Consider the following 27,825-nt stretch of genomic DNA (forward strand, 5'->3'; position numbering starts at 1 on the left):
TCCCAAGAAGATATAAAGAAACACAGCAGGATTGCAGTGGTGGTTTGACTCAGCACAGCCCAGCCTTGAGCAGGGTCTGCTGAGGGTTGCTGTGAGATCATTTAATGCCTTGCTGACTTCCAAATAATTTTCCATTAGTGTAAAACCCCTCTTAAACTGCAGCTGAGCTGCCAGAGTGTGGCTCTGAACCATCAGCTCTGGTGCCCTCTCAGGCTCTCCCAGCACCCGCTGCAGGAGCCAGCTGCTGCTGCTCAGCACACAGGACCATGGCTTGGGCCAGCCTGCAGGAGGCCCAGCGCTGAAAGCCAGCAGCAGAGAGCTGGCAGATCTCACTTGGAGTCCTCACTCTGTGTATCAGCCCCATCCCTGCAGGCCCCCATGGCTGCAGGCCCTCTGCCTGCTCCCAGCTCCTCCAGCTGCCGTCTCTGGGTGGTTTCCAGCTCCTCCAGCCGCTTGCGGAGCAGAGAAAGTTCTTCCTGATGCTGTTCCTCCTTGAAAGGAAACAGAAACAACAGAGAAGTGGCTCTGGGGCACTCTGCTCAGTGCCTGCAGGGGACCCCAGCTGAGCCATGGGTGCACTGGCTCCAGGTAGTGCTTTTCAAGTACAACTCGTCAGCCCAAACTGCCTTAGGTGCTGCACCTTGCTCCTCAGGGTTTTGTTCTGACAGTCACAGACTGGGTTGGGTTGGAAGGGAACTTAAGGCAGCTCAGCCAGCTCCAATCCCTTGCTGCCATGGGCAGGGACACCTCCCACCAGCCCAGGCTGCTCAAGGCCTCATCCAGCCTGGCCTTCAACACCTCCACCAACCCATTCTGTGGTGCTAAGAATGCTGCTGGTCACTAAGGAAGCCATGGTGCCACAGCACCACTCTGGTGTTTCACCCAGGAGGAGCCAGGTAAAGCCCCTCAGGAGAAGGCCCAGGTATGGACCATGGAAACCATGGCTACCACAGCCTGGTTCCCACACCCTGTAGTGTGTTGGCTGGCTTTGAAGGCCTCCATCCTCTTGCAAGGAAGGGAGCAGCACCAGCAGCAGTCTTCGCTTTCCTTGCTCTGCTCAGAGCCTCCCTGCTTCACACCTGAGGTCTGTGCTGAAGGCCAGCTGTGGTGTCCTTCTGCTGTGCCCTGTTCAGGACTCACCACACCTCCCTACCTGAAGCAGGGGGAAGGAGAGAGCAGGCCCAGGAGGCAGGGTGGAGGCTGGCCTGGCAGGGAGCGGTGCCAGGCTGGGGCTGAGGATGAGGCTGCGGAAGGCGTCGTGCCGGCGGCGCAGCTCCTGCAGCTGCCTCTGCAGCCGCCGGTGCTCCTCGTAGGACACGTGCTGCCTGCCAAGGGAGACACTGCTTACTGCTGCTGCCCTGCTCTGCCCCAGCACACAGCCACTGGGGCACACACAATCAGCCAGGCTGGAGAAGACCCTCAGGACCCTCAAGTCCAACTGTCCACCCAGCCCTATCTAATCAGCCAGACCTGGCACTAAGTGCCTCACCCAGGCTCCTCCAGGGCCATCGACCCCACCCCTCCCTGGGCAGCACATCCCAAGGGCCAATCTCTCTTCCTGGGAAGGTCTTCCTTCGAAGACCCAGCCTAAACTTCCCCCTGCACAGCCTGAGACTGTGTCCTCTTGTTCTGGTGCTGGGTTCCTGGGAGAGGAGACCAACCCCCCCCTGGCTGCAGGGAGTTGGAGAGGGGACTGGAACATCTCTCTGTGAGGAAAGATGAGAGAATTTGGCCTGGAGGAGGGCAGCCTGAGGGGGAGCTGCTCAATGCTGATCAATACCTCAAGGGTGGGTGTCAGGAGGATGGGGCCAGGCTTTGTTCAGGGGTGCCCAGGGACAGGACAAGAGGTAACAGGCACAGCCTGGAGCATCAGAAGTTCCATCCAAGCATGAGGAGGAACTTCTTTAATGGAGGGGTGCTGCAGCCCTGGAGCAGGCTGCCCAGAGAGGTTGGGGCAGGCTCCATCTCTGCAGACCTTCCAAAGCCACCTGGCTGTGTTCCTGGGTGACCTTTTCTTGGTGACCTGCCTTGGCAGGGGGGTGGGACTGGATGATCTCCAGAGGCCCCTTCCAACCCCCACCCTGCTGTGGTGTATTACAGAGCAGAACCTGAGTCTCCTGGTGGCACTCACAGCAGTGAGCCACAGGAGCCACATCTCATTAGTGATTTGAATCCAGCCCCCCACAGGTGCCCAGTGAGTTTGTCTTTCAAAGTGGGGGCTAAGTCTACTGCTCCTGCAACTCTGGAGTCCCTTTCACTTCCTGCTTTTGAAGGGATTCCTGCACCCACATCTGTCAGAGATCCTTCCTCTATTTCTTCCTGATGAGACAACCCTGCAGCTGCCCACCCTAAGCAGACTCCACTCAGGGATTCCAGTGCTGAAAATGCTGTCAGCCAGGGCTGCAGCTGCCAAGAGTCCAGTAGCCTCCACAACACTTCCTGTTGCTAAGTCAGCTCTTGGGCATGCCCCAGCTGCCAGGCTGAGGAAAAGCAAAGTGTCTTACCTGTTCAACACTTGATTTTCTTTCTCTAGTTCCTCTATCTTGGCTTCCAAGAGGTCCAGTTTCTCTTGCATCCTCCTGTGTTTGTTGTCATTCAGAGTCTTCCTCTGCCAAGCAAACATTGCCAACAGCTGAGCAACCCTTGCTCCATGAGATCCTGGACAAAGCTACTCTGCCCTGGTTTAGTTGCAAGCCCTGACAGCCCTCAGGACTCTCCTCCCTTCAGAAGAGGTGCTGTGTAGGGCAGAGGCTCTCTTCCATGTCTCTTCGACCTGTTTCTATGCCTGTCCTGAGGAACCTGATACCTTTTCCCATCCCAGACAGCAGACTGCAAATCAACTCTTACTATTAAACCCAGTTCCACCTGGCCAAAGTAGCTGAACCCTTCACAGAGTCACAGAGTGGCAGGGGGTGGAAGGGAGGTCACCCAGTCCCACCCCCATGCCAAGGCAGGTCACCAAGAAAAGGTCACCCAGGAACACAGCCAGGTGGCTTTGGAAGGGCTCCAGAGATGGAGCCTGCCCCAACCTCTCTGGGCAGCCTGCTCCAGGGCTGCAGCACCCCTCCATTAAAGAAGTTCCTCCTCATGCTTGGATGGAACTTCTGATGCTCCAGGCTGTGCCTGTTACCTCTTGTCCTGTCCCTGGGCACCCCTGAACAAAGCCTGGCCCCATCCTCCTGACACCCACCCTTGAGGTATTGATCAGCACTGCTCAGCTCCCCCTCAGGCTGCCCTTTTCCCAGCTAAGCAGCCCCGATGCTCTCAGCCTTTCCCTTTCCCCCTCACGGAGCTGTTCCATTCCCCTCAGCATCTCTGCAGCCCTCTGCTGTCCCCTCCCTGGCACATCCCCAGCCTTGAACCGGGGAGCCTGGGACTGGGCTCAGCAGGGCAGGGCAGGGCAGAGGGGGAAGAGAGGTGGTGGAGGAGTCAGCCTGCCTTCTTCTGAGCCACAGCAGCTCGCTGCAGCTTGTTCTTCATCTGGCTGTGCCTCTCCTCCCGCTCCGCCAGGCGCTGCGCGAGGCGCTGCTTCTCCCCCAGCCACTCCAGGCGCTGCTGTTCCACACTCCTGTGAACAGTCAGAGGTTGCACAGACAGAGCTCTGCATCTGATTAGTGCCTCCAGGCTCTTCAGCATCTCTGCACAGCTCCTACCTTGCTATGCTCACAAGGATCTGGTTCCAATCTGCCTGTGCTAACGATCCCGTTGTGACTAACACCGCTCCGGGCCAGGCTTTGTCCAGCTAGGAGGCAGCTTGAGAGCTGAATCCAATTAATGGGTTAATTGCTGGCTGCTTGTTGGCCTGGCAGTGTGCCAAATCCACACAATCCCATGGAAAATGTCTCCATTCAGAGTGGAACACAGCAGCAGACACCTATGTCACACAGCCTTCCCTGCGGGACAGCTCCCCCCTGACAGATTACTCAAGGCCTCCTCCCAGACCAGTCTGGGTGAGCAAAGGACACTTCAGGGAAGTGTTTGATCCTGAACAAGACTCAGTGTCCTTTAGCACTCATTAACCTGTTGTGATGGCACGTGGACAATCTTCTGCTCCAAGAGAAGGGACTGGGTTTAGTTCTGGTAACCAGAAGACAGCAAATCAACTTTTGTTTGCCTGGTATCTGCTGAAGGACCCAGGGGGAAGGAGGCTGGGGAGGGAGGGGGAAGGAGCTCTGAGTTCTATGGAGTCCCTGGCACCTTACCAAGCACAGTGCAATGCTTAAATGCTTTATTTGCCACCCTGAGTGCTTAAACACTGCTCCATCATAAGCTAACACAGTGCTAAAGGCTAAGCTAGCCCCAGTTTGCAGCACTGCAGTGCAAAGTGTCTTCCACTAATCAAGACTCAGCTGGCCCAGCCATCAGGGGAAGCAAGCTCCTGCTTTTGGAGTCACCACAAGCCAAGCTCTCCTACATACTGCAGACCAGACGGCTGTTAGAAGTGTCCAGTTCTTTGTCACTGTCCACTTCTTTCCTGCTCACTGTGAGTCTCTGACCTCACTCAGACTCTACAAGCCCTGGCTAACTAATCCAGGTGAAAGGCTTACAGGCAGTGTGGGAAGGAAAAGGCAAGGCAGAAGGAAGAAAACCAGCACTGTACTTCTCTGTTTCCAGCTGGGCTTTCTCTGCCTGAGTCCTTGCATACTGACATTCTTGGGTTAGTCTCTCTATTGTTTCCTTCAGCTTCTGATTCGACTCCAGCAAGTCATTTTCTGCCTGGGAAAGTGAGGCAAGCTGGAGCTGCATGGCATCAATCTGCTGCAAGAGAAGAAGGATTTTCCATTTCAGAAAGCATGCAGACAACTCTCAATTAGTTCTGATAGAGAGAGCAAGAGGCAGGCACCAACTGGCTGCAGCAGCCTTGCCTGAACCCTGCTTGTTTCTGCCTTTCCTCCTTACTCAACAGCTTCTCCAGAAGCTCTGCAGTAGATCAGCACTAGACAAAGGTTTTCTACTGTAGTTCAGATGAGAGAAGGGGAGGCAGGAGTCTACAGGCATTGAAGAGTCCCCCCCAGAGCTTAAGAAACCCAACAGTAAGCCCCAGGGCTGAACAGAAGTAGAGCACCAGCCACCACTGAGCAGCAGGGCTGTGGAGCTGCCCAGACCCTTCCCTCCTCTGGCACTCAGTGCATTGCAGCCAGCAGGACACCACACATTGCACCACAGGGACAGAGCCTGCGAAGTCCAACCTCTGCAGCCAGCACATTAAAAGGATGGTTTCCCTTTCCTCCTCCTCCTCCCACTCAAGACTCCCCAATTGCTGACTGTTGGAGGGAAACACCCCCAGATACACTCCCTTGCAGGCCTGCAGCCTGCCTTGATGCACAGCTATGTTCTTACTCACTACAGAGCACCAAGGCTGAGCAGGGTTAAAAGCAGGAGGTTTTCTTTTCAAGCCTGCCACCACTTCACTCTGCAGCAGAAACACACCTCTTGAAACCAGTTTACTCATTTAGGAAACATCTGTGAAGCACTTGAAGAACCTCAGCTGAGAGATGCAGAGTAAATGCAAAGCACTGCCCAGAAACAGTTTATAAGTCTCCATGGAAACTGACTCTGCAGTTAAACAGTGCAGAACCATGTTCACTGTAGCAGTCTGTACACATCCAGCTTGGCCATCCCTGGTAGCCACAGGGCACATGGAGCAGAGCTGTCATCCATTTACACAGGGCCCAGGAAAGCAGAAGTGCTTTCTACACAGCTCAGCTTTCCAACAGCTGCTGTAGGTGTGCATTCTGCCCCTCAGGGAGGGGAGGGGGAGAAGCCTGGAAAACTCAGCCTGACCCTCAGTGCCTGCCCCTGGTAACTGGCAGGGTCACAATGCAGTCAGCCCTTACCTGCTTCAGATCAGCATTTTCATGGCTCTTTTCTTCCAGCTCCTTGGTCTGAAGAGTTTGCTGTTGAATTTTTGATCTAAAATTGCAGAAGGAGTCTTAGTCTTTACCTCATGAAAACAGAGATGTCAGAAGAGATCAGCCTGGCAGCAGAGCAGGCTGCAGACTGGAAGGGGCAGTGAGGATTTTGCTAAACAATGGTTTGAAAACATGTTGTCACTCCCAGAGGGGCTCAGGCTGGAAGGGAGCTCAGAGCTCAGCTCCAGCCTCCCCTCCATGCCCAGGGACACCTCTCAGCTACACTCAGCTGCTCAGGGCCTCATCCAGCCTGGCCCTCAACACCCCCAGGCAGGAGGCAGCCACAGCCTCCCTGGGCAGCCTGGGCCAGAGGCTCAGCAGCCTCCTGCTGAACAACTTCTTCCTCTAACCCTGCCTCAGCTTCAAACCATTCCCCCCCTGGCTGTCCCCAGACACCCTCACAAAGAGTCTCTCTGCAGCCTTCCTGCAGGATTCCTTTAGCTATTGGAAGGCAGCTCTGAGGTCTCCCCAGAGCCTTCTCCTCTGCAGGCTGCACAGCCCCAGCTCCCTCAGCCTGTGCTCAGGGCAGAGCTGCTCCAGCCCTTGGAGCATCTCTGTGGCCTCCTCTGGCCTCACTGGGGAGGGCCTGTTTAGATGGCCCTGTGGTGATGGGCAGAGGGACAATGGTTTGAAACTGGAGTAAGGCAGATTTAAGTTGGACATTAGGAGGAAGTTCTTGAGAATGAGAGTGGTGAAATACTGCTGCAGGTAGCCAGGGATGTGGTTGAGAGCCCACTGCTGCAGCCATTCAAGGTCACACTTGATGGAGCCCTGAACAACCTGCTCTAGTCAGAACCACCTGCAGGTCACTTGGACAAGATGACCTCTGAGGGTCCCTTCCAGCCCAGTGTCCTCTGTGTGTGGTTGTGCACAGCCCAAAGACAGTTCTGTTCAGCTGCCCACAGTGAGTGTTTGTGTGCCTGAGAACAGTGACTGCTGCAAGGGAGCTGGGGGGGGCTGGGGGTGGGAACCCTGCAGGTCAGCAGGGCCACACTACCGCAGGCGCTGCAGCTCCTTCCTGCTGGACTCCTCTGCCCCCTGCAGAGCTCGCAGCTTCTCTTCATACTGATCCTTTTCAGACTGCCTCCAGCCATCTTGTTCCAGGATCACCTTCTCCAGGTCAGCCAATCTGTTCTCCAGTTCCAACCTGGGACATCAGTCAACAAGCACACAAGACATGACGAGATGCCACCAGCGAGTCCTTGTGAGGAGTGACACTCTTGAGAGTGAGTCAGAGCCCTCAGCTCTGGGCAGCTGAGCAGGGAAGCAGCAGACATACTTCTCATCCTGCAGGCCTGCAAGCTGACCCAGCAGCTCCTCCTTGGCAGCCTGCACCTTGCGAACCAGCTCCCGATCCTTCTCCACTGCCAGCTCCTTGTGGCGCTGCAGAGCGGCCTGCAGAGCCTCCCTGTCTGACAGCAGCCCTGCAGCACAGGCAGAAAAGGCACAGTCAGAGCAGCCTGGGGAGGGAAGGGTTCACATGGCCTTGGACACTGGGGACAGGAGAGAGACACCACTATTAATGTGCAGGGAGAGACAGGAGGGAAGGGGGAGGGAAAGCAGGGAGGGAAGGGGGAGGGAAAGCAGGGAGGGAAGGGGGAGGGAAAGCAGGGAGGAAAGGGGGAGGGAAAGCAGGGAGGAAAGGGGGAGGGAAAGCAGGGAGGAAAGGGGGAGGGAAAGCAGGGAGGAAAGGGGGAGGGAAAGCAGGGGGGAAAGGGGGAGGGAAAGCAGGGAGGAAAGGGGGAGGGAAAGCAGGGGGGAAAGGGGGAGGGAAAGCAGGGGGGAAAGGGGGAGGGAAAGCAGGGGGGAAAGGGGGAGGGAAAGCAGGGAGGAAAGGGGGAGGGAAAGCAGGGAGGAAAGGGGGAGGGAAAGCAGGGGGGAAAGGGGGAGGGAAAGCAGGGGGGAAAGGGGGAGGGAAAGCAAAGCAAGGAGGGAAGGGGGAGGGAAAGCAGGGAGGAAAGGGGGAGGGAAAGCAGGGAGGAAAGGGGGAGGGAAAGCAGGGGGGAAAGGGGGAGGGAAAGCAAAGCAAGGAGGGAAGGGGGAGGGAAAGCAGGGAGGGAAGGGGGAGGGAAAGCAGGGAGGGAAGGGGGAGGGAAAGCAGGGAGGGAAGGGGGAGGGAAAGCAGGGAGGGAAGGGGGAGGGAAAGCAGGGAGGGAAGGGGGAGGGAAAGCAGGGAGGGAAGGGGGAGGGAAAGCAGGGAGGGAAGGGGGAGGGAAAGCAGGGAGGGAAGGGGGAGGGAAAGCAGGGAGGGAAGGGGGAGGGAAAGCAGGGAGGGAAGGGGGAGGGAAAGCAGGGGGGGAAGGGGGAGGGAAAGCAGGGGGGGAAGGGGGAGGGAAAGCAGGGGGGGAAGGGGGAGGGAAAGCAGGGAGGGAAGGGGGAGGGAAAGCAGGGAGGGAAGGGGGAGGGAAAGCAAGGAGGAAAGGGGGAACCACTATGAACCTGGCCCCATCTCCCTGACACCCACCCCTTCGATATTTGTAGGCACTGATCAGATCCCTCTCAGGCTGCTCTGCTCCAGGCTAACCAGCCCCAGCTCTCAGCCTCTCCCCACAAGAGAGAGGTTGAGATCCCCTCAGCACTTAGCAGCCCTGTGCTGGACTCTGCTGCAGGTCCCTGTCCTGCTTGAGCACCTTCCCGTTTCAGGGAGAGAGCTGAGAGACTCTGACTCAGGTGAGAGCCTCTGGCATTTGGCATGCTCAGACAAAAGCAGCCCAGGAAGCAGAGGATCTGAGGCAGGTTCTGCTCAGGCTGTGTCACAGAGCCACTCATTCACACAGATGCAGAGCTGCTCTGTAACTCTTCTCCCCACCCTGGCAGCCCAAGGCAAACAGCACACTCCTTTCAGCTACAAAATGAACTGTCACATCTGTGACCCACGGCAGAGGAAGGAGCTGAGGGTTGCTGGGGAGATGTCTGAGGGAAACATAATTGTGGCAGTCTAATTAGAAGTTACAAAGCAGGTTGTGTGACATTAATTGCACATTTACCATCCACTTCACTCTGAAGCTTGTTTCTCTCTCTTTCTACCTCGCTCTTTGTTCTTGCTGCCTCCAGCCTGACATTGGTTACTTCCAGCTTATGTGAATGTTTGAGCTCTTCTACCTGTGAATGAGGGGAAAAACCCAAATCAGCTACCAGAGATACAGAAACATTCCCAGCTCTTCAAGTGATGCTCTGCAAGCAAGAAAACCTGCCAAACAATCACAGACCCTGCTGCCTTCAAACACACTTCAAGGATGTTTTCCCTCCACTGCTTCCCTCAACATCCACTGGTGGAGCCAACCTGGAGTGGGCACTACACAGACACTAACACTAAAGCTGTTGGCTGAGCTGATGCCCACATCCCAGTCAGTGCTGGTAGGGATCTGCATTGACTCCTCAAGGCACACTCTGAGTATGACATTAGGAGCTGAATGAGTTGTCAGTCACCTTGGAATGCAGGGCTCAGAGATTCCTTTGCTGAAGGGCTGGCACACAGCACCTGCTGCAGGAGCTGTCTGGCCACTGCCATGCAGGTCATACAATCACAGACTGGTTGGGTTGGAAGGGACCCCAAAGCTCAGCCAGCTCCAACCCCCTCCCACGGGCAGGGACCCTCCCACCAGCCCAGGCTGCTCAGGGCCTCATCCAGCCTGGCCCTGAACACCTCCAGGGAGGGCACAGCCACAGCCTCCCTGGGCAGCCTGTGGCAGTGTCTCCCCAGCCCCACTGCACAGAGCTTCTCCCTGATCCCCAGTGGCAGTCTCCCCTCAGGTCACTTCAGCTGGGCAGTTACACACAGCAGTGCAGGGCAGCTGCTCTTTTAAGCAGCCTTGGTGACACATGCAGAGGTGCACAGGGCTGTGTGTGAACAGTGGGTTCTGAGTAAACATTGCACATTCTGCAAGCAGGCCTCCAAGGACTGGGGTGTTTCTGAACAGACTGATTGGAGAGAGCCTGCTCTGACACTGAGCCAAGCTGCACAGGACACTGCTGCCTCGCTCCTCCAGCACTAGCGTGTCAGCTCACACATGCCTCACTTCTGACTCAAGAGCCCCTCCAAGTCGAGTCAAAACAAACTTCATCTCCCTAAGGAAAACAAACCAGGGCTCTGCAAACCCAGATCTCCACTTGCTTCCACTTGGTGGCTAGGGAGGTTGTGGCTGTCCCCTCCCTGGAGGTGTTGAAGGCCAGGCTGGGTGAGACCTTGAGCAAGCTGGGCTGGTGGAGGTGTCCCTGCCCGTGGCAGGGGGTGGAACTGGCTGAGCTTGGAGGTCCCTTCCAACCCAACCCATTCTATCAACCTGTGAACTACCTACTTACAGCCTTCCTGACCTCCTGGACTGTTCAGGGGGCCTCTAAGTAGACCCCAAAATGAATTAGTCCTGCAGTGCTACACTACTTCAAACTCCATCCTGAATCTGTCTCTGCAGCTTTGACACAGGCACCAAATGGTCTCATCAAAGAGGGAGTTTTAGCCCATCAAATCCAAGACAACTGCTGCTGGTCTGGGACCCTTGCTAGTTTAGGCCTTGGCAAGCAGTAATTACATGGTCAATGAGAAGGAGCTCTCTGGAGGAGAGAGCTTAGACTGGCAATCCATTCACCATGCCAGGTGTAATCACTGCCTGCTGCTATGTGCCAGTGCTAAAGGTTAAGAGTGACACAGGCACTGCACCCTGCCTTTGGCTGCTCAAATGCTCAGCTGAGAACGCTTCAGAGCAACAAGGAAAGATTTAAGGTGGCTCTTTTGAGGCACAAAATCAGGAGTCCAAGCAGCTGTGCCCAGGGGTAAGTGTGAGTGGGTGCAGAAGGGGGGAGGGTAGTACAGAGATGAGTTTCTGCTTTCCCCCCCTCAAGAAACACCACTGAACTTTCTCATCTCCTCCTACCTTAGAGGAGAGCAGAGACCAGCAGCTGATACAAGCAGGAGGGAGTGTAACAATCCTCTGTAGATTCTGAGAGATAATTGATTCAAAACCACTCAGCACCACCACAGCCACTAAACTATGGCCACAAGTGCCATGGCCACAGGGGGCTGGAACCCCTCCAGGGCTGGGGACTCCACCACCACCTCCCTGGGCAGCCTCTGCCAGGCCCTGACCACTCTGGCACCAAAGACATTTTTCCTCCTCTCCAACCTCAGCCTCCCCTGGCACAGTCTCAGGCCATTTCCTCTCCTTCTAGCACCTGAGACTGGGGAGCAGAGCCCAACCTCCCCCCTCGCTGCAGCCTCCTCTCAGGGAGCTGTAGAGAGCAAGGAGCTCTCCCTCAGCCTCCCCTTCACACTGAACACCCCCAGGGCCCTCAGCTGCTCCTCCCCAGCCCTGTCCTCCAGACCCTTCCCCAGCTTGGTTGCCCCTCTCTGGACACCCTGGCTTTCAATCCTGCTCAAGCTCCTCCCTGTTCTTCCAGCACCTTTGAACTTGTTTGGCTTAAGGACCAAAATGTGCCCTCCCAAGCCTGCCTGCAGCTCAACCTGAGGTTGCTAAAGAGCAAGCACAGCAGAGGTAGAAGCTTTGTTTCTGTGTTGTAGCTTTCTTGATGCCTGTTGTGACAATGTGAAGAGCTGTGCCCACACAGACCAGGTGCCAAGGCTGTTTTGGAAAGGGGACTGAGAAACACAGGATGGCTTTAAGTCAATAGAGAGCTCAAAGTAATTCTGCACTCAGCTAGACAAACAAGCCCAAGGTTGCTGGAGCTCTACAGGCAGTTCAGAACTAACTTAAGCCTCTTAAGGTAAGAAAACACAGGAGATTTATCACCTCTGGCAGCACATCTACATTTTATGACCCAATATTCTCTCCAGAAGGAAGGAAATAAGAGAGAGCAGAGAGCTAATATTTACCCAAGTAACTATTTCATTAGGAGCAGGATTCTGACTCCAATTTGCATAAGGCAATGGAGCACTCTGCAAGAGAAGAGAGTTTCCTGGGGTTCCCTTCCTCTGTGTTTGCTCAAATGATCATCTGTGAAGCTGCATAAAGGATCTGCCAGCTTTGAGCAGCTGAGTGCCTGCAAACCCTGCAGCCAGACTAACTCCATGCTGCTCAACTCCTCAGCACTGAGTCGTTTCCTAAGCACTTTCAGCTTCCCTCTGAATTGCAACCTGCTTTTGCCTTCTTACTGCTCTAGGAATGCCTTAAAGATCTCATAACAAAGGAAAGAGACAAACACAGAAGGAGACTTCTAAGATCTGGTTCAAACCCCACAAGTAAGACACTCAGACATGTGGCAAGACCATGACCCACCTAAAATGATCCTAGAATCACAGAGTGGCTCAGGCTGGGAGGGAGCTCAGAGCTTAGCTCCAGCCTCCCCTCCATGCCCAGGGACAGCTCTCAGCTACACTCAGCTGCTCAGGGCCTCATCCAGCCTGGCCCTCAACACCCCCAGGCAGGAGGCAGCCACAGCCTCCCTGGGCAGCCTGGGCCAGAGGCTCAGCAGCCTCCTGCTGAACAACTTCTGCCTCAGCTCCACTCTGACCCTGCTCTGCCTCAGCTCCAAACCATTCCCCCTGGGCCTGGCTCCAGACCCCCTCAGCAAAAGTCTCTCTGCAGCCTTCCTGCAGGATCCCTTCAGGTGCTGGCAGCAGCTCTGAGGTGCCCCTGGAGCCTTCTCCTCTGCAGGCTGCACAGCCCCAGCTCCCTCAGCCTGTGCTCAGGGCAGAGCTGCTCCAGCCCTTGGAGCATCTCTGTGGCCTCCTCTGGGCTCTCCCCAGCAGCTCTGTGTCCTTCTCCTGCTGGGACCCCAGAGCTGGAGGCAGGGTTGGAGGTGAGGTCTGAGCAGAGCCCAGGGGCAGGATCCCCTCTGCTGCCCTCTGCCCACCCTGCTCTGGCTGCAGCCCAGCACACAGCTGCCTGAGGGCTGCAGGAGGCACTGCTGGCTCCTGGGGAGCTGCTCAGCACCCAGCACCCCCAAGGCTCTTTCTCCAGGGCTGCTCCCAACCCACTCTGCACCCAGCCTGGACTGGTGCCTGGGGTTGTCCCAGCCCAGCTGCAGGCCCTTGCACTTGGACTTGTTGAACCTCTTATGGCAGCTGCAGTGCTGCACAGAGATGTTTCTGTGCAGGCTCTGCTGGCACTAGCCCAACACAAATGTTATGCTAACTGGACCTGCTGCTCCTGGAACCCAGATCCCCACAGGTGATTCCATGCAGCCCACACAGCCCATCCACAGGACAATTTGAAGGTGGCCAAAAGCTCCATTAAACAACAACCACATGAACCCAGATCTGAATTGAGATTTCCATTTAAAGCCACACTGCCCTTCACACCCTGCTGTTCACAGAGCAATGCCTGTTCCCATCAGGTAGAGCTGGCTGCTCTCAGGGGCACTGAGAGCTTGACACTGCTTCAAGCCTGCCCAGAAAGCAAGGGAAAGAATGGACTCAGGAGAGCATAACCTCAAGGTTTGAAGGTATTTCACAATAAACATCCCCCCAGCCCACCCCAAGTCACCTCTCCCAGAGCTGCCAACTGAGAATGGGGGAAATCCAAATCTGTCTCCCAGCAGAGGAGGTTCTGCTCTCTGATTTGACATGAAGGACAAACAGAAAGCCTGCAAGAGAGCAGGGTCAGCAGGCTGTGCTTCCAGCAGGCTGTGCTTCCAGCAGGCTGTGTGTGTTTCCAGCAGGCTGTGTGTGTTTCCAGCAGGCTGTGTGTGTTTCCAGCAGGCTGTGTGTGTTTCCAGCAGGCTGAAGCACTTACCTGAGCAGCCAAGGCACTGACTTCTCGCTCAGCCTTGTGGAGCTTGCTGGTCAGGAGGATGTTTTGCTCGTGGCTGCCCTGCAGCTCCTTCTCCAGCCGATCCATCTGGAGCTCAGCAGACCTCTTCTCTGCCTTCAGTGAAGGACATGTGGGTAAGAGTGCTGGACAAAGGCTGCCTCCTGCTGTTCCCTTGAGAGGCTCAACTGATCTGAGCTTTCAGGTGTCCCTGACTCTTGAGGGTACATCACAATACCAAAGAACCAGAGAGTGGTTTGGGTTGGAGGGATCCTTCAGGATTGTCTAACCCAACCCTGCCTGCCACAGGCAGGGACACCTCCCTCTAGACCTCATTGCTCAAAGCTTCATCTAACCTGCCCTTGACCACTTCCAGGGAGGAGGCCTCCACAATTTCTCTGAGCAGCCTGTTGCAGTGTCCTCCTCACATCTAATCTAACTCAAGCCTCTTGCTTTTGAAACCATTACCCCCTGTCCTGTCACTCCAGCCCCTGACAGAGCCCTTCCCCAGCCCTCCTGCAGGCCCCCTGTAAGTACCCAAGGCTGCTCTAAGGCCTCCCTGGAGCCTTATCTTCTCCAGGCTGAACAAGCCCAAGTCTCTCAGCTTACCTTCTCCCCTTCACCATCTTACCCAAGGCAGAAATGTTTATCTCTGCTCAACAGTGAGCTCCAATACAAGGAGGGCCTTGAATCCAAAGTCACAACTGCTTTTACTCAGCTGCCTGCACAGGATCACACTTCACAAGAGGCAGAGGGGATATTCCTGCCAGTAAATGACTGCTGTGAGCACCAGTGTGACTGCAGGTGCCTACTCAGGAAGGTGCTGACACTAACTGAAGGATGAAGATGCTGGGGAGGAAATGCCATGCAATTGTAGTGTTGCAGAGTCAAGCCCCTGGGCTTCACTGAGTATCCAAAAGATAACCTAACTGCAATTTCTCCTCCCTTTTTCTGAGCTGATCTATTTCCATCAGGACTTCCTTTTTTTTCCCCTCTAAATTAAGAATCTGACAGAACCCCTCTTGGCAAGCTGTGCTCAGAGCACTCTGTAACACAGCCATGCAGAGCAGCAGCAGAGAGGAAAGCAAACTCTCTCTGTATGCTGCAACCCTGTGAGAAGCCTGCAAGGAAAGGCTCATTGCACCTAGAGAGACAGCAGGAATGGACAGCAGGACTGCAGACCACGGGTCAGGAACACAGTGGAGCCCTGGGAAACACACAGCAGACCACAAATACCAAAGGTTCCTTAAGGGAGAGCAGCAGCCAAGGACTGAACAGGTGCAGCAACGTGTTGAAAGTGCTGGAGAAAGCAGAGGTAAGCAAGAAGGAAGATGGCAGAGAAGGAAAGGATGCACTGATCTAGCTGAGGATGTCCCTGCTGAGTGCAGAGGGGGTTGGACCAGGTGACCTCTGGAGGTGCCTTCCAGCCAAGAGCACTCTGAGACCCTGCAAGGAAACTGGGGAGCATTGTCTGCCATGTGGGACAAGAGCTTCAAGGGTCCTGTCACAGAACTGCTGGCACTGTGTCAACCACCCAGTTCCAAGGGGGAGGTGCTGCCAGGCCTATCCTCTGGCTGCATCAGGGATGGCACTCCCCTGGCTGGAAAGGAGCCCACCCAGAGGTGAGCTCTGCATCTTGCTGAAGCTGAGCTGCCAGGACACAACAGCCAGCGTGCAAGTTTGGACTTGCACACCTCAGGTTCCAAAGCAATTGGTGGGGCCCATGGCAAAGTGATCAGAGACCTCAGAGGCAGCTTCACCAGGCCAGGCATCAGTCTCAGTACAGCCTACAGAGAGGCAGAGTGAAAGCAGAGTCAAGAAGGAAACGAAGCTGAGCCTTACCTCCAGAGACCTCGCCACAGCCTGCACCTCGGCGAGCTGCCGCAGCTGCGCTCTCTGCACGCTCTCTGCTTGCACTCCACAGCAGTCTCTCTCTGCTCTCAGCTCTGCCACTTCTGCCTCCAAGCTTTTCAGCCTCTGACAGAGCTGTGCCTTTTCTCTGGAGAGGGCCTCCACACGTTTGCTGTCCCTCGTGGGATCAACACTAAGCAGCTGCTTGTGGAGCTCCTCTTTGTCCCCATCCAGCCTGGCAATCTGAGAGGGGTGCAGCAGGGAAAGCAAAGCTTTTACAGCGGGTAGCTGGCAGGCAGCAGCAGCCACAGCACTGGACAACTCAGACAAGAGCAGTGTGCAGCTAAAACAGTAAGAGATGACATTCACACTTCTGTGCTTAGAGCAGGCAAAGCAACAGAGCATTCTTCCAGCCCTCAAGGCAGTTTGTTGCTCCAGTTGTAAGACCCCCACCTCCAACCCTGCCTCCAGCTCTGGGGTCCCCAGCAGGAGAAGGACACAGAGCTGCTGGAGAGAGCCCAGAGGAGGCCACAAGGATGCTCCCAGGGCTGGGGCAGCTCTGCCCTGAGCACAGGCTGAGGGAGCTGGGGCTGTGCAGCCTGGAGAAGACCCTGGGGAACACCCTGGGGAACCTTAGAGCTGCCTTTCAGCTCCTGAGGGGAAGCTACAGGAAGGCTGCAGAGGGAGTTTTGCTGAGGGGGTCTGGAGCCAGGCCCAGGGGGAATGGTTTGGAGCTAAGGCAGAGCAGGGTCAGAGTGGAGCTGAGGAAGCAGTCCATGTCTGCAGAAAAGCTCTTCACATCCCTGCTATGAGGATATGCAAACACTTACTGCAGGACATGCCTGAGCCACCACTGAGGAATCTGGGTGGTTTTGTAGCCTCCCTGTGCTACATAGCACAGAAGGTTGAAAAAGCTCTAAGAAGGAGAAACTAGATCACATTGTGCCCTGGGCTCAAGGTATTTTCCTTCTCTGGAACTGTGCTAATTAGCTGCAGGACTAGCACAAAGTCAAGGCGGCCACAGGAGAGGCAGGCTGCAAAGCAGCATGTGGGTTTAGCTCCAGGGAGGACAACTGTTCTGCTCTGAATGCAGTGCATCTGCACATTTGGGTTGGTTTTGAAAGGGAAGATGGCTTTGGTTTGTATCCCAAGTTTGGCCTCATACATTGCAGCCTGACATCCTAGGATACATGCTCCCAGACAAACACTTGAATGAGTATGCAAATGGCAGAGGCAGCAGCCACCACCACTGCTGCAGCTGGAGAAGAGAGAAGCAGCCTGGCAATTGAGTGAGCTGTGCTTCCAAGGCACAGAAGATCCATCAGTGGTGTATTGCAGAGGTAATGCACCTGGCAGAAAGGTAGCAAAGGTTTCAGCATCCTTTTGGCCACCTCTGTCACAAGCCAGCCCAGCTGCCAAAGGTACCCCTGCCTGGCATCCACAACATCTCCTGCTGCCTTCCTCTTGGACTAGCTGCCAGAGCAGGCGTTTCCAGTCTGAACTTGCATCAGCTGCTCAGATAACTTATTAATTTCAGATTAGCTTCATGTCTCACATGCCATCACAGCTGTGACTCAAAGCATTCAGTGAAGCTAGAGGCTGGCTGTCATTTGTCAGGAGGCAAGTCTATTCTCACTGAGCAAATGGTGCTGCACCACGCCGCTGAACCAAGCCACGGAGACAGCTCCAGGCTGCGGCGTCAAAGCGCCTCGGAAGGGAAGGGGAACAAAGACCCTGCTGTGGAAGGGTGTCAAACTGACAGGCCAGCCAGGACAACATCTGCACAAGGCTCAAGCAGCTCTGGCACCAGACCCATTTGAAGCTGCTGGAGCATTCTGTGTACCTCAGCCTTGTGTTTGGTTTCCTTCTCCTCCAGGAGCCGCGCGTGCTCTTGGCTCCGGTGTGCAAACTCCGACTTCAGCAAGGTGTGCTCATAGCGCAGCCTGTTGTACTCTGTCCTGTACTTCTCCACCTCCTGAGCCAGGACAAACAAACAAGCAATGCAAAAACCCAACCCAAACTAGCACTCTCAGACCTCTGCAGATGTATTTCCTTCATGTGATGTTCCTAGCAGCTCAGAATTGCATTTACCAATCCAAATCCCTCTTGCTTCCCTTCACCATGCACTGCCCGGGCTACACTGTGGGCATTCCTGGTGGCTTGAGAGCAGCCCTGAAGAAAAGGACTTGGGGAGGAGAAGCTCAGCAGGAGCCAGCAGTGAGCACCTGCAGACCAGAGAGCCAAGCAGAGCCTGGGCTGCAGCAAGAGAAGCATGGCCAGCAGGGTGAGGGAGGTGACTATTCCCTCTGCTGAGACCCCACCTGGAGCTCTGTGTCCAGTTCTGGAGCCAGGAGGACAAGAAAGATCTGGAGGTGCTGGAAGGTGTCCAGAGCAGGGCCACAAGGATGAGCAGAGGGCTGGAGCTGCTCTGCTATGGAGACAGCCTGAGGGAGTTAGGGCTGCTCAGTCTGGGAGGTTCTGAGGAGACCTTCTTGTGGCCTCCCAGGATCTGCAGGGGGCTCCAGGAAAGCTGGGGAGGGACTTCAGAGGGTGTCAGGGAGGGATAGGACTGGGGGGGATGGAGCAGAACTAGAAGTGGGGAGACTGAGATTGGCTGTGAGGAAGAAGTTGTTCCCCAGGAGGGTGGTGAGAGCCTGGCACAGGCTGCCCAGGGAGGTGGTGGAAGCCTCATCCCTGGAGGTGTTTGCAGCCAGGCTGGAGGTGGCTGTGAGCAACCTGCTGTGGTGTGAGGTGTCCCTGCCCATGGCAGGGGGGCTGCACCTAGATAATCCCTGAGCTCCCTTCCAAGCCTGACCATTCCATGATTTGCTCCCTTTCCAGTTTTGATTCCCCAGGGGTTTAGGTGGTGATGACTCCTCCAGGGGACTCAGACCCTCAGCACTTATCACTTACACTTTCCAGCTTCCGGTACCGCTCAGCCAGCGGGGACTCCACCTCCTGCTGAATCTGTGCTCTCAACAGCTCCAGTTTTTGAGGGGTTAGTACCTTAAGGCAGAAAGGCATCACAAACAGTTAGTCCCACTCAGTTATTTCTGCTGTGCTAGGAAAAACTACCAGGAGTCAGTCCTCTCCATTATGACTTTAGGAATCCTGCTTCGTTTTCTCTGGTTTTGTACACAGTTGGTAACGGCGGTTACAGAGCAACACACCACCAGCCAAACCCACAAGCCTCCACCCTGGCCATGAGCAGGTCACACTCTGGGCAGATAACCAGCAGTTGAAGTGTCAGTATTTGCTGGCAGAAGGAATGGAACTGCCAAGAGAGGCACCTCTCTGGGGGGGTGGAGGAGAGTGGCCTTGTGCAAGGAATGAAGAATCGAGAGGTTGGAAACCAACTGCCCATTAGGTGAGGTGACCCCAGAGAACCCAAAGGAGCAGCACCTACCCCAGGCCTGGTAACACACATCAGCAAGATGTTCTCTAGCAGATACAGGTGTGCAATAAAGCTAAGGCCAGGAGAGAGTCCCTGCTTTGAGCTCCATGCTGTGAGCTCCATGCTGTGTGCTATTAGGATCATAGAACTGTTAGGGTCGGAGGTGTTTGCAGCCAGGCTGGAGGTGGCTGTGAGCAACCTGCTGGGGTGTGAGGTGTCCCTGCCCATGGCAGGGGGCTTACAACAATAGATTGATAGAATGGTTTGGGCTGGAAGGGGCCTGAAAGAACTCCAGAGACCACCTGGAGCACTGTGTCCAGTTCTGGAGCCCCTACTACAAGAAAGATCTGGAGGTGCTGGAAGGTGTCCAGAGCAGGGCCACAAGGATGAGCAGAGGGCTGGAGCTGCTCTGCTGTGAGGACAGACTGAGGGAGTTGGGGCTGTTCAGTCTGGAGAGGAAAAAGCTCCAAGAAGACCTAATTGTGACCTTCCAGTATCTGCAGGGGGCTCCAGGAAAGCTGGGGAGGAACCTTTAAGGGTGTCAGGGAGGGATAGGACTGGGGGGGATGGAGCAAAACTAGAAGTGGGGAGATTCAGGTTGGATGTGAGGAAGAAGTTGTTCCCCAGGAGGGTGGTGAGAGCCTGGCACAGGTTGCCCAGGGAGGTGGTGGAAGCCTCCTGCCTGGAGGTGTTTGCAGCCAGGCTGGAGGTGGCTGTGAGCAACCTGCTGTGGTGTGAGGTGTCCCTGCCCATGGCAGGGGGTTGGAGCTGGCTGAGCCTTGAGCTCCCTTCCAGCCCTGACAGTTCTATGACTCTAACTTGGTATCTCCAGGGCACACAAAGAGAAATAGATGCATGGATTAAAATCCACAGGAAGTGTTGCCAGGAAGCTATCCCACCTGCATCTTCAGTGTTTCCACCTCTTGTGTTTTGCCCAGCAACTTCTCCTGACAGTCAGTGAGGCGTAGCTGGAAGCTGTCACGTTCAGTCTGCCTTTCAGCCTGCAGCCTCTCCAGCTCATCCTGAGACCTTCTGTACTCATCCTGCAAACTGCAAGATAAAAATCTGCACTCACTTGGTATTTACCCTCTCAAATTCAACCTCAGAGCTCAAAAAACTCCACATGCAGAAGCAAACATACAAATACCAAGTGATTAGCATCCTCTGCCTGTAGCATTCTGCAAAGGGATCTCCTATTCACATGCATCAGAAGAATGGCAGGAATGCCTCCAGTGGGAACATGGGCCCAGAGGCCTTTGAGACCATCCAGTCCAGCCATTAAGCCAGCCCTGCCAGGTCACCACTAAAACATGTCCCTTAGCACCACACCTACATGGCTTTGAAATCTCTCCAGGGATGGTGACTCCACCATTTCTCTGGGCAGCCTCTTTCAGGGCTTGACAACCCTTTGGGGGGAGAAGTTTTTCCTAGTGTCCAACCCAAACCTCTCCTGGCACAGATTGAGGCCACTTCCTCTTGTCCAGGCAGCTGCTGGCCTGGCACAGCCACCCCTGCCCATCACTGGTGTGCCTGCCATCCCAAGCCATCCCCTCCCCCTGAAAGGGTGGCAGGGGTCTCTGAAAGATGACCCCTAGAGAGGGGAGCCAAAGCAGCCTCTGTGGCCATGAGGAGAAGTCTCTTCTTCCCCTACTCAGCAATTAGTGCCCCATGCAGTGAGGGTGCTGAAGATGAGGCTGCAGTGTGTTGTGCTGTGGCACTGCTGTTGCATGGGCTGCACCTCCTGTCAAGCCTTCAGGTCTCTGGAACTGTTGCCTTGGGAATTGTTTCTGCTCTGATATGAAGAGTGCTCAATCTGTGCTCAGCTACAGAAATACCTCTCTCTCTCACACACAGACCAATCCCTCCCACCTAACATCTAGCTTCACCTTCAGGCAGCTCCAGAAGAAACCTGTTTGAGTGAGCCCACCTCAGGAGCTGTGCCTTCACAGTCTGATAGTTGGCTTTGTGGGTATCACATCGCATCTTCTCATCAGCCAGCAGCTTCTGCAGCTGCACCCAGCTGCCTGTGTCATAGCTCCCAAGCACAGGGGGAAGGAAGCTGCCTGAAGCCTGCATTTCATGAGGAGCATGGAGAGGACAAAGTCAAGATGAACTTCTAATCTCCAGTGCCATCCACTTTTTCTGCTGATGTCCCAGAAGAGCACCTGAGCAAAGACAAGGACATGGAGTTAGCAGTCAAGCACATTCCCAGCTCAAAGACCTCACACACTGCTCCTGCCTTTGGTGCAGAAGGCTCCTAGCTCTGCTGCCCATAGCTTAGAACTGATTTGCTCCCTTTCCAGTTTTGATTCCCCAGGGGTTTAGGTGGTGATGACTCCACCTCCACTGCAAGGACAACTCATGTCTGCTCATTAGCAGCAGCCCTTCCAGGGAGACAGACTGAACTGCAGCATGGAGGTTATTTGAGCCACCACAACACCCCAAAAAGCACAGGCCCTTCTGTCTGAGAGGTGAGCACAGGAAGTGTTGCTCTTGCTTATGCTGCAGACTGAGGATCAGTGTGGCGCTACTCGTGCCCTAATAATGGCTCGATAACCAGAGGTCAGGCAGAGGCCTCAGACATCAGACATGCAGAGCTTTAACTCCTCATCAGAGTCTTGCTCTCTCAGGCCAGCCTAGCAAGATGTGCTGCTCAATAGACACCACTCCAGCTGGAAGAAGAGCAGACAATTCCCCCTGCTGAATCCCTACCGAGGCCTTTCACGGACAGCCTGGAAGATCTCTGCTCACAGTTCAGCCCTGAAGTTTATCACCAAGCTGTGTCACTTCCTCCTTTTCAAATCTGATCTCGTGGTTTCTTGTGACCTTTCCAGAAAGGCCTTTGCTAAATGTGACAGCATCAGGCTGGTGTGAGAAAGCTGCACATCAGCAGATGCTGAGAGATGAGGAAGTGTGCCTCGGGAGCTCTTCTTGGTACTAGAAGCAGATTATTAGGCTGATCACTGCTGACAGCTCTAAAGCATCTGGGGCAGGGTGGGCTGCCTACACTTTGGGGAAGTTCCAAAGCTTCCAAACCATTGATTTGGGTTTTGGCACAGGTGGGGGGATGGCTGAGAACTCTGTCGCTGCAGCACCCAGCGTGTAACACGGTGCAAAGAAAACTCAAAGCCCAAAGGTTAACCTCCAGCCCCACTGCCCAGACCTCACCTCCTCTGCCTATGCAGCTGAGTGCAGGATGCTTTCTACCACTGCTCTCCTTACACCATCCATGGATCTAGCTCAGACTCCATTTTTCATGGACCTGCCTTAAACACCTAGCATTTGGCTTTACAAACCCCTGAGGGCTCAGCAAGATGACAACCTGCCTGCCATAGAGGAAAATGGATGCTGTATGCCAGGGCCCATCTCACTCCAACAGAGCAGTGCTGGCAAAGTCATAGAATCATGGAATGGGCTGGCTTGGAAGGGATCCCCAGAGCTCATCCAGTCCAACCCCCCTGCAGTCAGCAGGGCCATCCTCAACTAGATCAGGTTGCCCAGAGGCTGCTCCAGCCTCACCTTGAACATCTCCAGGGATGAGGCTTCAACCCCCTCCCTGGGCAACTCATTCCAGTGTCCCACCACCCTTCTGCTGCAGAACTTGCTCCTCACATCCAATCTCTATCTGCTCTGCTCTCATTTCAAGCCATGGCCCCCGGTCCTGTCCCTGCAGGCCTCTGCAAACAGTCCCTCTGCAGCCTTCTTGTAGCCTCTCAAGGTACTGGCAGGCTGCTGCTAGGTCTCCCCAGAGCCTTCTCTTCTCCAGGCTGAACACCCCCAGCTTGTCCTCACAGCAGAGGTGCTCCAGTTCCCCTGTCATCTTTGTGGCCTCCTCTGGACCCATTCCATCAGGCCCATGTCCTTCCTGTGCTGAGGGCTCCAGAGCTGACTGCACTGCTGTAGATGAGGTCTTAACAGAGCCAAGTGGCAGAATCACCTCTCTAGTTGTAGGTTTAAGTTGCCTTTCCCCTTTTTCCTTCCTCCATCTCTAAAGCTGGGAATGGTTGGCAGAAAATCTGCCAGAACTGCACCACCAGTACAGGCAAAGCAACAACAGCAGCTTTGTATTGGGTTTTAGCCAGCTTGCTGGGAACAAGGGGAAAGACATGAAAAGGAGAATGCTCTCCCCAGTGTCTCTCTTGTTTGTATGCACAACAATCTCAAGCAGTAACAGCACAGGTTCTGAAGAACCTTCTGATCAATACAGTATCTGTCACTCCTGCATTTTGGTGGTTACTGAGGTACAAAGGACAGCAGCAATTTCCACATACAGAGATGTTTATCAAGTGCTAAATCCACATCTGTATGAGGAGAGCTGACAAACTCCCAATGGCACCACTGAAACCAGCTGAAGCACCAGCTGGCTGCTTCTGTCTCAGGCCTCTGCTGGCAAAGCTGGAGACACCAAATGTAATTATCAAACTCTAAGGCAAAGCTCTGAATTAGGAAGACAGGATTTGATGTCAGGCCTGATTCCCACAGCTCACTTGAGGAAGGAGCATTTCTGAAGTGGCATAACAGATCTCAAGCCAAAGCCACCCCAAACCCTACAGCAGATCAAGGGGAACACGCCCCTTTGCTCTCCCAGCTCCAAGCTGCTGCCTGAACATTCTCTCCTCACAACTCTCCGTGTGCAAACCACACAGCAAGACACTCCATCCATCTGCACGGAGATATGAGGGGAAAGGAATCAGGGCAAGGACAGGGCGGGGGAAATGCAGCTCCGCAACCACCGTTCCAGGCTGCGAAACCCAGCGGCTGGCAGGGCAGGAGCGGAACCTTTGGCTTGCGGCGACACCTAGCGGCCAGTGCCTGAATTACACCCCGGGGGACACCAACGAAAGGAACTGCAACAACCGCTCAGAATCCTTCGCCTCCCGAGAGCGCCTTCCTTGAAGCCACTCACAGCAGCCAGTAACACTTCACTCACTCACATTCTTACGGATGCAAAACGGTTGGTTTGTCCTCTCAAGTCATAAAATCATTGCTGGCAGTGCTCTCTCAGCACTCAGCATGGTTCAGGGCTACAAATTCTAAGTATACCACCAAGCATTTATTCTGCTGCTACTGACTGATGCTGCCTGCTCAGAGCCAAGGCACAGACCTTAAATAATGTTCCAAACTACACAAGAGCACAGCCATCATGTTTGAGAAATGCTTTAAAAGAACACTAGTTCCAAGCTTTTCCTCCCCTTGGCAGACCTGCTCAAGATGCAGAGCACATCTGTGAGCTGCAAGCCATAAAACATGCTCCAACGAAACAAAAGCACATCCTCTGCAGAACTGCTTCTCCACCAACACACTCAGAATCATGGAACCACAGCTTGTATCGCCTTACAGAACTTCAGACCTGTGCCAGGTGCCCCACACTCATGCTAGGAAATGTTAAGGTGCTTCTGTGCAGGCGCACACACCCCGAGGGGCTGCTGCAGAGTGCTGGGGCCTGGGCCCTGCACACACAGGAGCTGAAATGGCAATGTCTACTGCAGCAGAGCCAGGTGAGTGGAGGAACTCAATGCCATTTCCAGGAAGCACCTTTGGTTTGCTTTTCTTCTCCAACTGCTTGTTTTCAGACAGAGAGGAGCACTGCCCAGAAGCCTCCTTCACCTCTCTCTCTCTTCCTTACAACTAAAGATCCCCGAAGGGCTTCTTTTCTGTCACCAGCTGTTTTCTTTGGTTTGTTAGTGTGGTTCAGTTTGGTTTTGATGCTAAGAACAGTTGCAATTAGAGACAGTGGAGGATCACAGAATTTCAGGGGCTGGAAGGGACCTTGACAGCTCATCCAGTCCAGGGCAGGATCACCTGCAGCAGATCCCCCAGGGAGGCCCCCAGGTGAGTTTCACACACATCAGTACACTTCTCTTTATTGCCTTCATTTGTGCTACCTGCTGTAGTTTTTACTTTACAACAGCCTTCCTGGCACAGCCAAATCACAAGACTGCTGCATGCCCTGGTGATTCAGCTGGGTGACAGCAGTAACTCACTCAGGGCCCTGCTCTACGTGCCACAGCCACACTTAGAGCACATGAGATGATCATTCACTTGAAGAGGTTGCTGACAGATGATGGAATGAAGGTAGCTCTGCAACTACTGATGAAGCATGCAACAGCATTCAGCCTCCTGCCACGTTCTGCTCAAGCTCTGAAGCGGCCAGTCCAGGGTGTGGAGAGCCAAACAGCTGTTCCACACAATCCATTGCCTGCTTCTCTCAGGCTCCAGACCCCTTTATGTGCTCTTCTTTGTTTTAATTGTTTGGGGTTTTTTCTCTCCAACTGAATCAGCCAAGATCTTGTGAAACAATAAACTATTTGCCTGGAGGAATAAGTGAGGCAGGCAAAAGCAGCACAGCCTCACAGAAGTGGCTCTCCAAACACTACCCCTTCTCATCCCTGCTCAAGAGCCCACAGTAGGACTGAGAGAATGGACGAGTGGCAAAGTGCGACCCCACACAAGAGCTCACTGTCAGCAGGGAGGGGAGGTTCCACTCCTCCTTTCTTCACCCCCATTCCTGCAGTTGTCATTCATCAGCCCCTTCCATGAACTGGCTGAACTCAAGCAGCCAGGACTCCTAAATAAGCTGAGGAGGCTCAATGGCTGCTCTGTGGGGCCAGTGAGTCACACTAGCTGATGGAAAAATCCAGCAAGCTACACCAGCAGTGGAAGCAGGCAGCTGGTACTGCTGGGAGGAAGGAACAAAGAGCCAAGCAAACAGGAGAGCAAGGAGCAAGGCTTTCTGCTTTCAGGAGCAGAGGGCTGTCACACCATGAGCTCAGACAGTCACAGAGTCACAGCCTTGGACTAGACACCTGGCTTTTAGACAGGCAAAGTGAAGTGAAACAAACCCTGCCCTAAATGACTGTGCAACACACCCACAAATCAGACTCCCAGGAAAATTAAGAGAATAAAAACCCCCAAAATACATCTAATCTGAGAAACAAGAGAGCACATTCCTTACTCTAACAGCCCACAGTCCACCATCAGCAGCTGCAATAGCCAAAGTGGGCACCTAAAATGCTTGCATACTAGGGGAGGGGGGGAAATCATTAGAGAGGAGCATGAAAACCTTTATTATAGGAAGCTCAGCTCAAGCATCCCTGCAGAGCACCCAGTGAAAACAAACACTTAATGGCCATGCATGGCTAAGGGCAGAGAGCTTGGACCACGTCTGCATGGCTCCTGCAGACGGCTGAGACATTGGAACAGGCTGCACAGGGCTGTGGTGGAGTCACCACCCCTGCAGGTGTGTAAAGAACGAGCAGATGTGGCACTCTGGGACATGGCCTTGTGGTCATGGAGGTGGTGGGTAGAAAATCTCTGAGGCCTTCTCCAACCTCAATGATTCCACATCACAGGAGGCATCAATCTCGTTTACACTGCTGTTGCTCCCTCCACAACTCTGTTCAGAGCACAAAACAATCAATCAAACATCATTTCAGCATCACTCTTCCAACCCCTGTCCTGCACTAGGGATCAGGTTGGTCATGAGGTGAAAAGCACCCAAGAAGGTTATGCCTCAACTCAGGACTAATTGCCCTTGCTTGAGCCAGGCACTGCTAAGTCAGACTGCCAGAGGCTGCTGGGCAAACAGAGGTTCTGCACGGGTGCTGCAGCTGCTACACCTAGCTGTGCTCAACCTCAGCTGCTCTGCTTCTGTCCTGTATGCTCTGCAGAGCTCCCTCCTGGTGTCCAACCCAGCTCACAGTGCAGAGCTCCCTCCTGGTGTCCAGCCCAGCTCACAGTGCAGAGCTCCCTCCTGGTGTCCAACCCAGCTCACAGTGCAGAGCTCCCTCCTGGTGTCCAGCCCAGCTCACAGTGCAGAGCTCCCTCCTGGTGTCCAGCCCAGCTCACAGTGCAGAGCTCCCTCCTGGTGTCCAACCCAGCTCACAGTGCAGAGCTCCCTCCTGGTGTCCAGCCCAGCTCACAGTGCAGAGCTCCCTCCTGGTGTCCAGCCCAGCTCACAGTGCAGAGCTCCCTCCTGGTGTCCAGCCCAGCTCACAGTGCAGAGCTCCCTCCTGGTGTCCAACCCAGCTCACAGTGCAGAGCTCCCTCCTGGTGTCCAGCCCAGCTCACAGTGCAGAGCTCCCTCCTGGTGTCCAGCCCAGCTCACAGTGCAGAGCTCCCTCCTGGTGTCCAGCCCAGCTCACAGTGCAGAGCTCCCTCCTGGTGTCCAACCCAGCTCACAGTGCAGAGCTCCCTCCTGGTGTCCAGCCCAGCTCACAGTGCAGAGCTCCCTCCTGACCTCCAGCCCAGCTCACAGTGCAGAGCTCCCTCCTGACCTCCAGCCCAGCTCACAGTGCAGAGCTCCCTCCTGACCTCCAGCCCAGCTCACAGTGCAGAGCTCCCTCCTGGTGTCCAGCCCAGCTCTGCCCTGCTCCAGTTCCAAACCGCTGCCCCCGGCCCTGCCCCCACAGCCCCTCCTGAGCAGTCCCTCCCCAGCTGCCCATCGGCCTTCTCCAGACACTGAAAGGAAGACCCCAGCAGGCTGTTACCACCACGCAGGACACCAACCAAACCACGACCGCTCCCTGGAACGAGCTGCTGACCTCTTTGCCCAGCCCTGCGCCGCCCTGCTCGGTAAGTAACGGCCTAGGGGGGGAGGGCGAGGCGGGCGGCACCAAGGCAAAGGCCGCAGGGCCTCTCCCGATGAAAGCGCAAGGAGGAAGCCCCCGCCAGCAGCACCGTGTGCCCAGGCCCGCGGGCGGTACGCAGCAGCCGGCCGCGGCTGCAGCAGTTCAAAAATGGCGCTCACCTCCCGCCGCCGCCGCCCGGGCCCCGCGCCGCGGAGCATGCTGGGAGCGCCGCCGCCGCGGGGCGGGGCGGGACGGGACGCGACGGGCGTCGTTGCCAGGGCGACGGACGCGCGACGGCTCCCTCTGGCCCCGCCCCGCCCCCCTGGCCCCGCCCCGCCCCCCTGGCCCCGCCCGGGCGCGCGCGCGCGGCGCTGGCCGTGGCGGCAGGGGCTGCG

At 55.2% G+C, this 27,825-nt stretch overlaps 1 protein-coding gene across 5 annotated transcripts; it reads right to left on the reverse strand.

Moving 5' to 3' along the window:
* Window positions 1–22: 22 nt before the first annotated feature.
* On the reverse strand, window positions 23–27,640 carry CEP83 (centrosomal protein 83). 5 transcript variants are annotated; one of them, XM_068142841.1, is made up of 16 exons: window positions 27,610–27,640; window positions 20,788–21,025; window positions 19,760–19,910; window positions 18,380–18,472; window positions 17,310–17,441; window positions 15,458–15,709; window positions 13,601–13,732; window positions 8,900–9,014; window positions 7,192–7,336; window positions 6,910–7,059; window positions 5,838–5,913; window positions 4,601–4,758; window positions 3,439–3,568; window positions 2,505–2,608; window positions 1,154–1,325; window positions 23–491 (listed from the first exon to the last, which is right to left on the reverse strand). In XM_068142841.1, the coding sequence occupies exons 2-16, from the start codon at window positions 20,934–20,936 to the stop codon at window positions 330–332; spliced, it is 2,121 nt and encodes a 706-aa protein (XP_067998942.1). In that variant the 5' UTR covers window positions 20,937–21,025; window positions 27,610–27,640; the 3' UTR covers window positions 23–329. The 5 variants fall into 5 exon arrangements, with proteins under 5 accessions (XP_067998942.1, XP_067998940.1, XP_067998943.1 ...); XM_068142839.1 differs by lacking the exon at window positions 27,610–27,640 and adding an exon at window positions 27,404–27,553; XM_068142842.1 differs by lacking the exons at window positions 15,458–15,709; window positions 27,610–27,640 and adding an exon at window positions 27,404–27,551.
* Between the last annotated feature and the right edge of the window lie 185 nt (window positions 27,641–27,825).

Source organism: Melanerpes formicivorus, unplaced genomic scaffold, assembly GCF_026170545.1.
Source record: "Melanerpes formicivorus ecotype bairdi unplaced genomic scaffold, bMelFor1.0.p_v2 SCAF_8, whole genome shotgun sequence".
Lineage (NCBI taxonomy): Eukaryota > Metazoa > Chordata > Aves > Piciformes > Picidae > Melanerpes > Melanerpes formicivorus.

Bases quoted from the DNA above. Each gene is read 5' to 3' on its own strand.
- CEP83 (XM_068142841.1), bottom strand. From the start codon at position 20,936: ATGCAGGCTTCAGGCAGCTTCCTTCCCCCTGTGCTTGGGAGCTATGAC. The intron at 7,060-7,191 runs GTATGTCTGCTG...CTGATGTCCCAG, and splicing joins GCAGGCCTGCAGGATGAGAA to GTTGGAACTGGAGAACAGAT. The intron at 5,914-6,909 runs GTAGTGTGGCCC...CTGCAATTTTAG, and splicing joins AAGGAGCTGCAGCGCCTGCG to ATCAAAAATTCAACAGCAAA.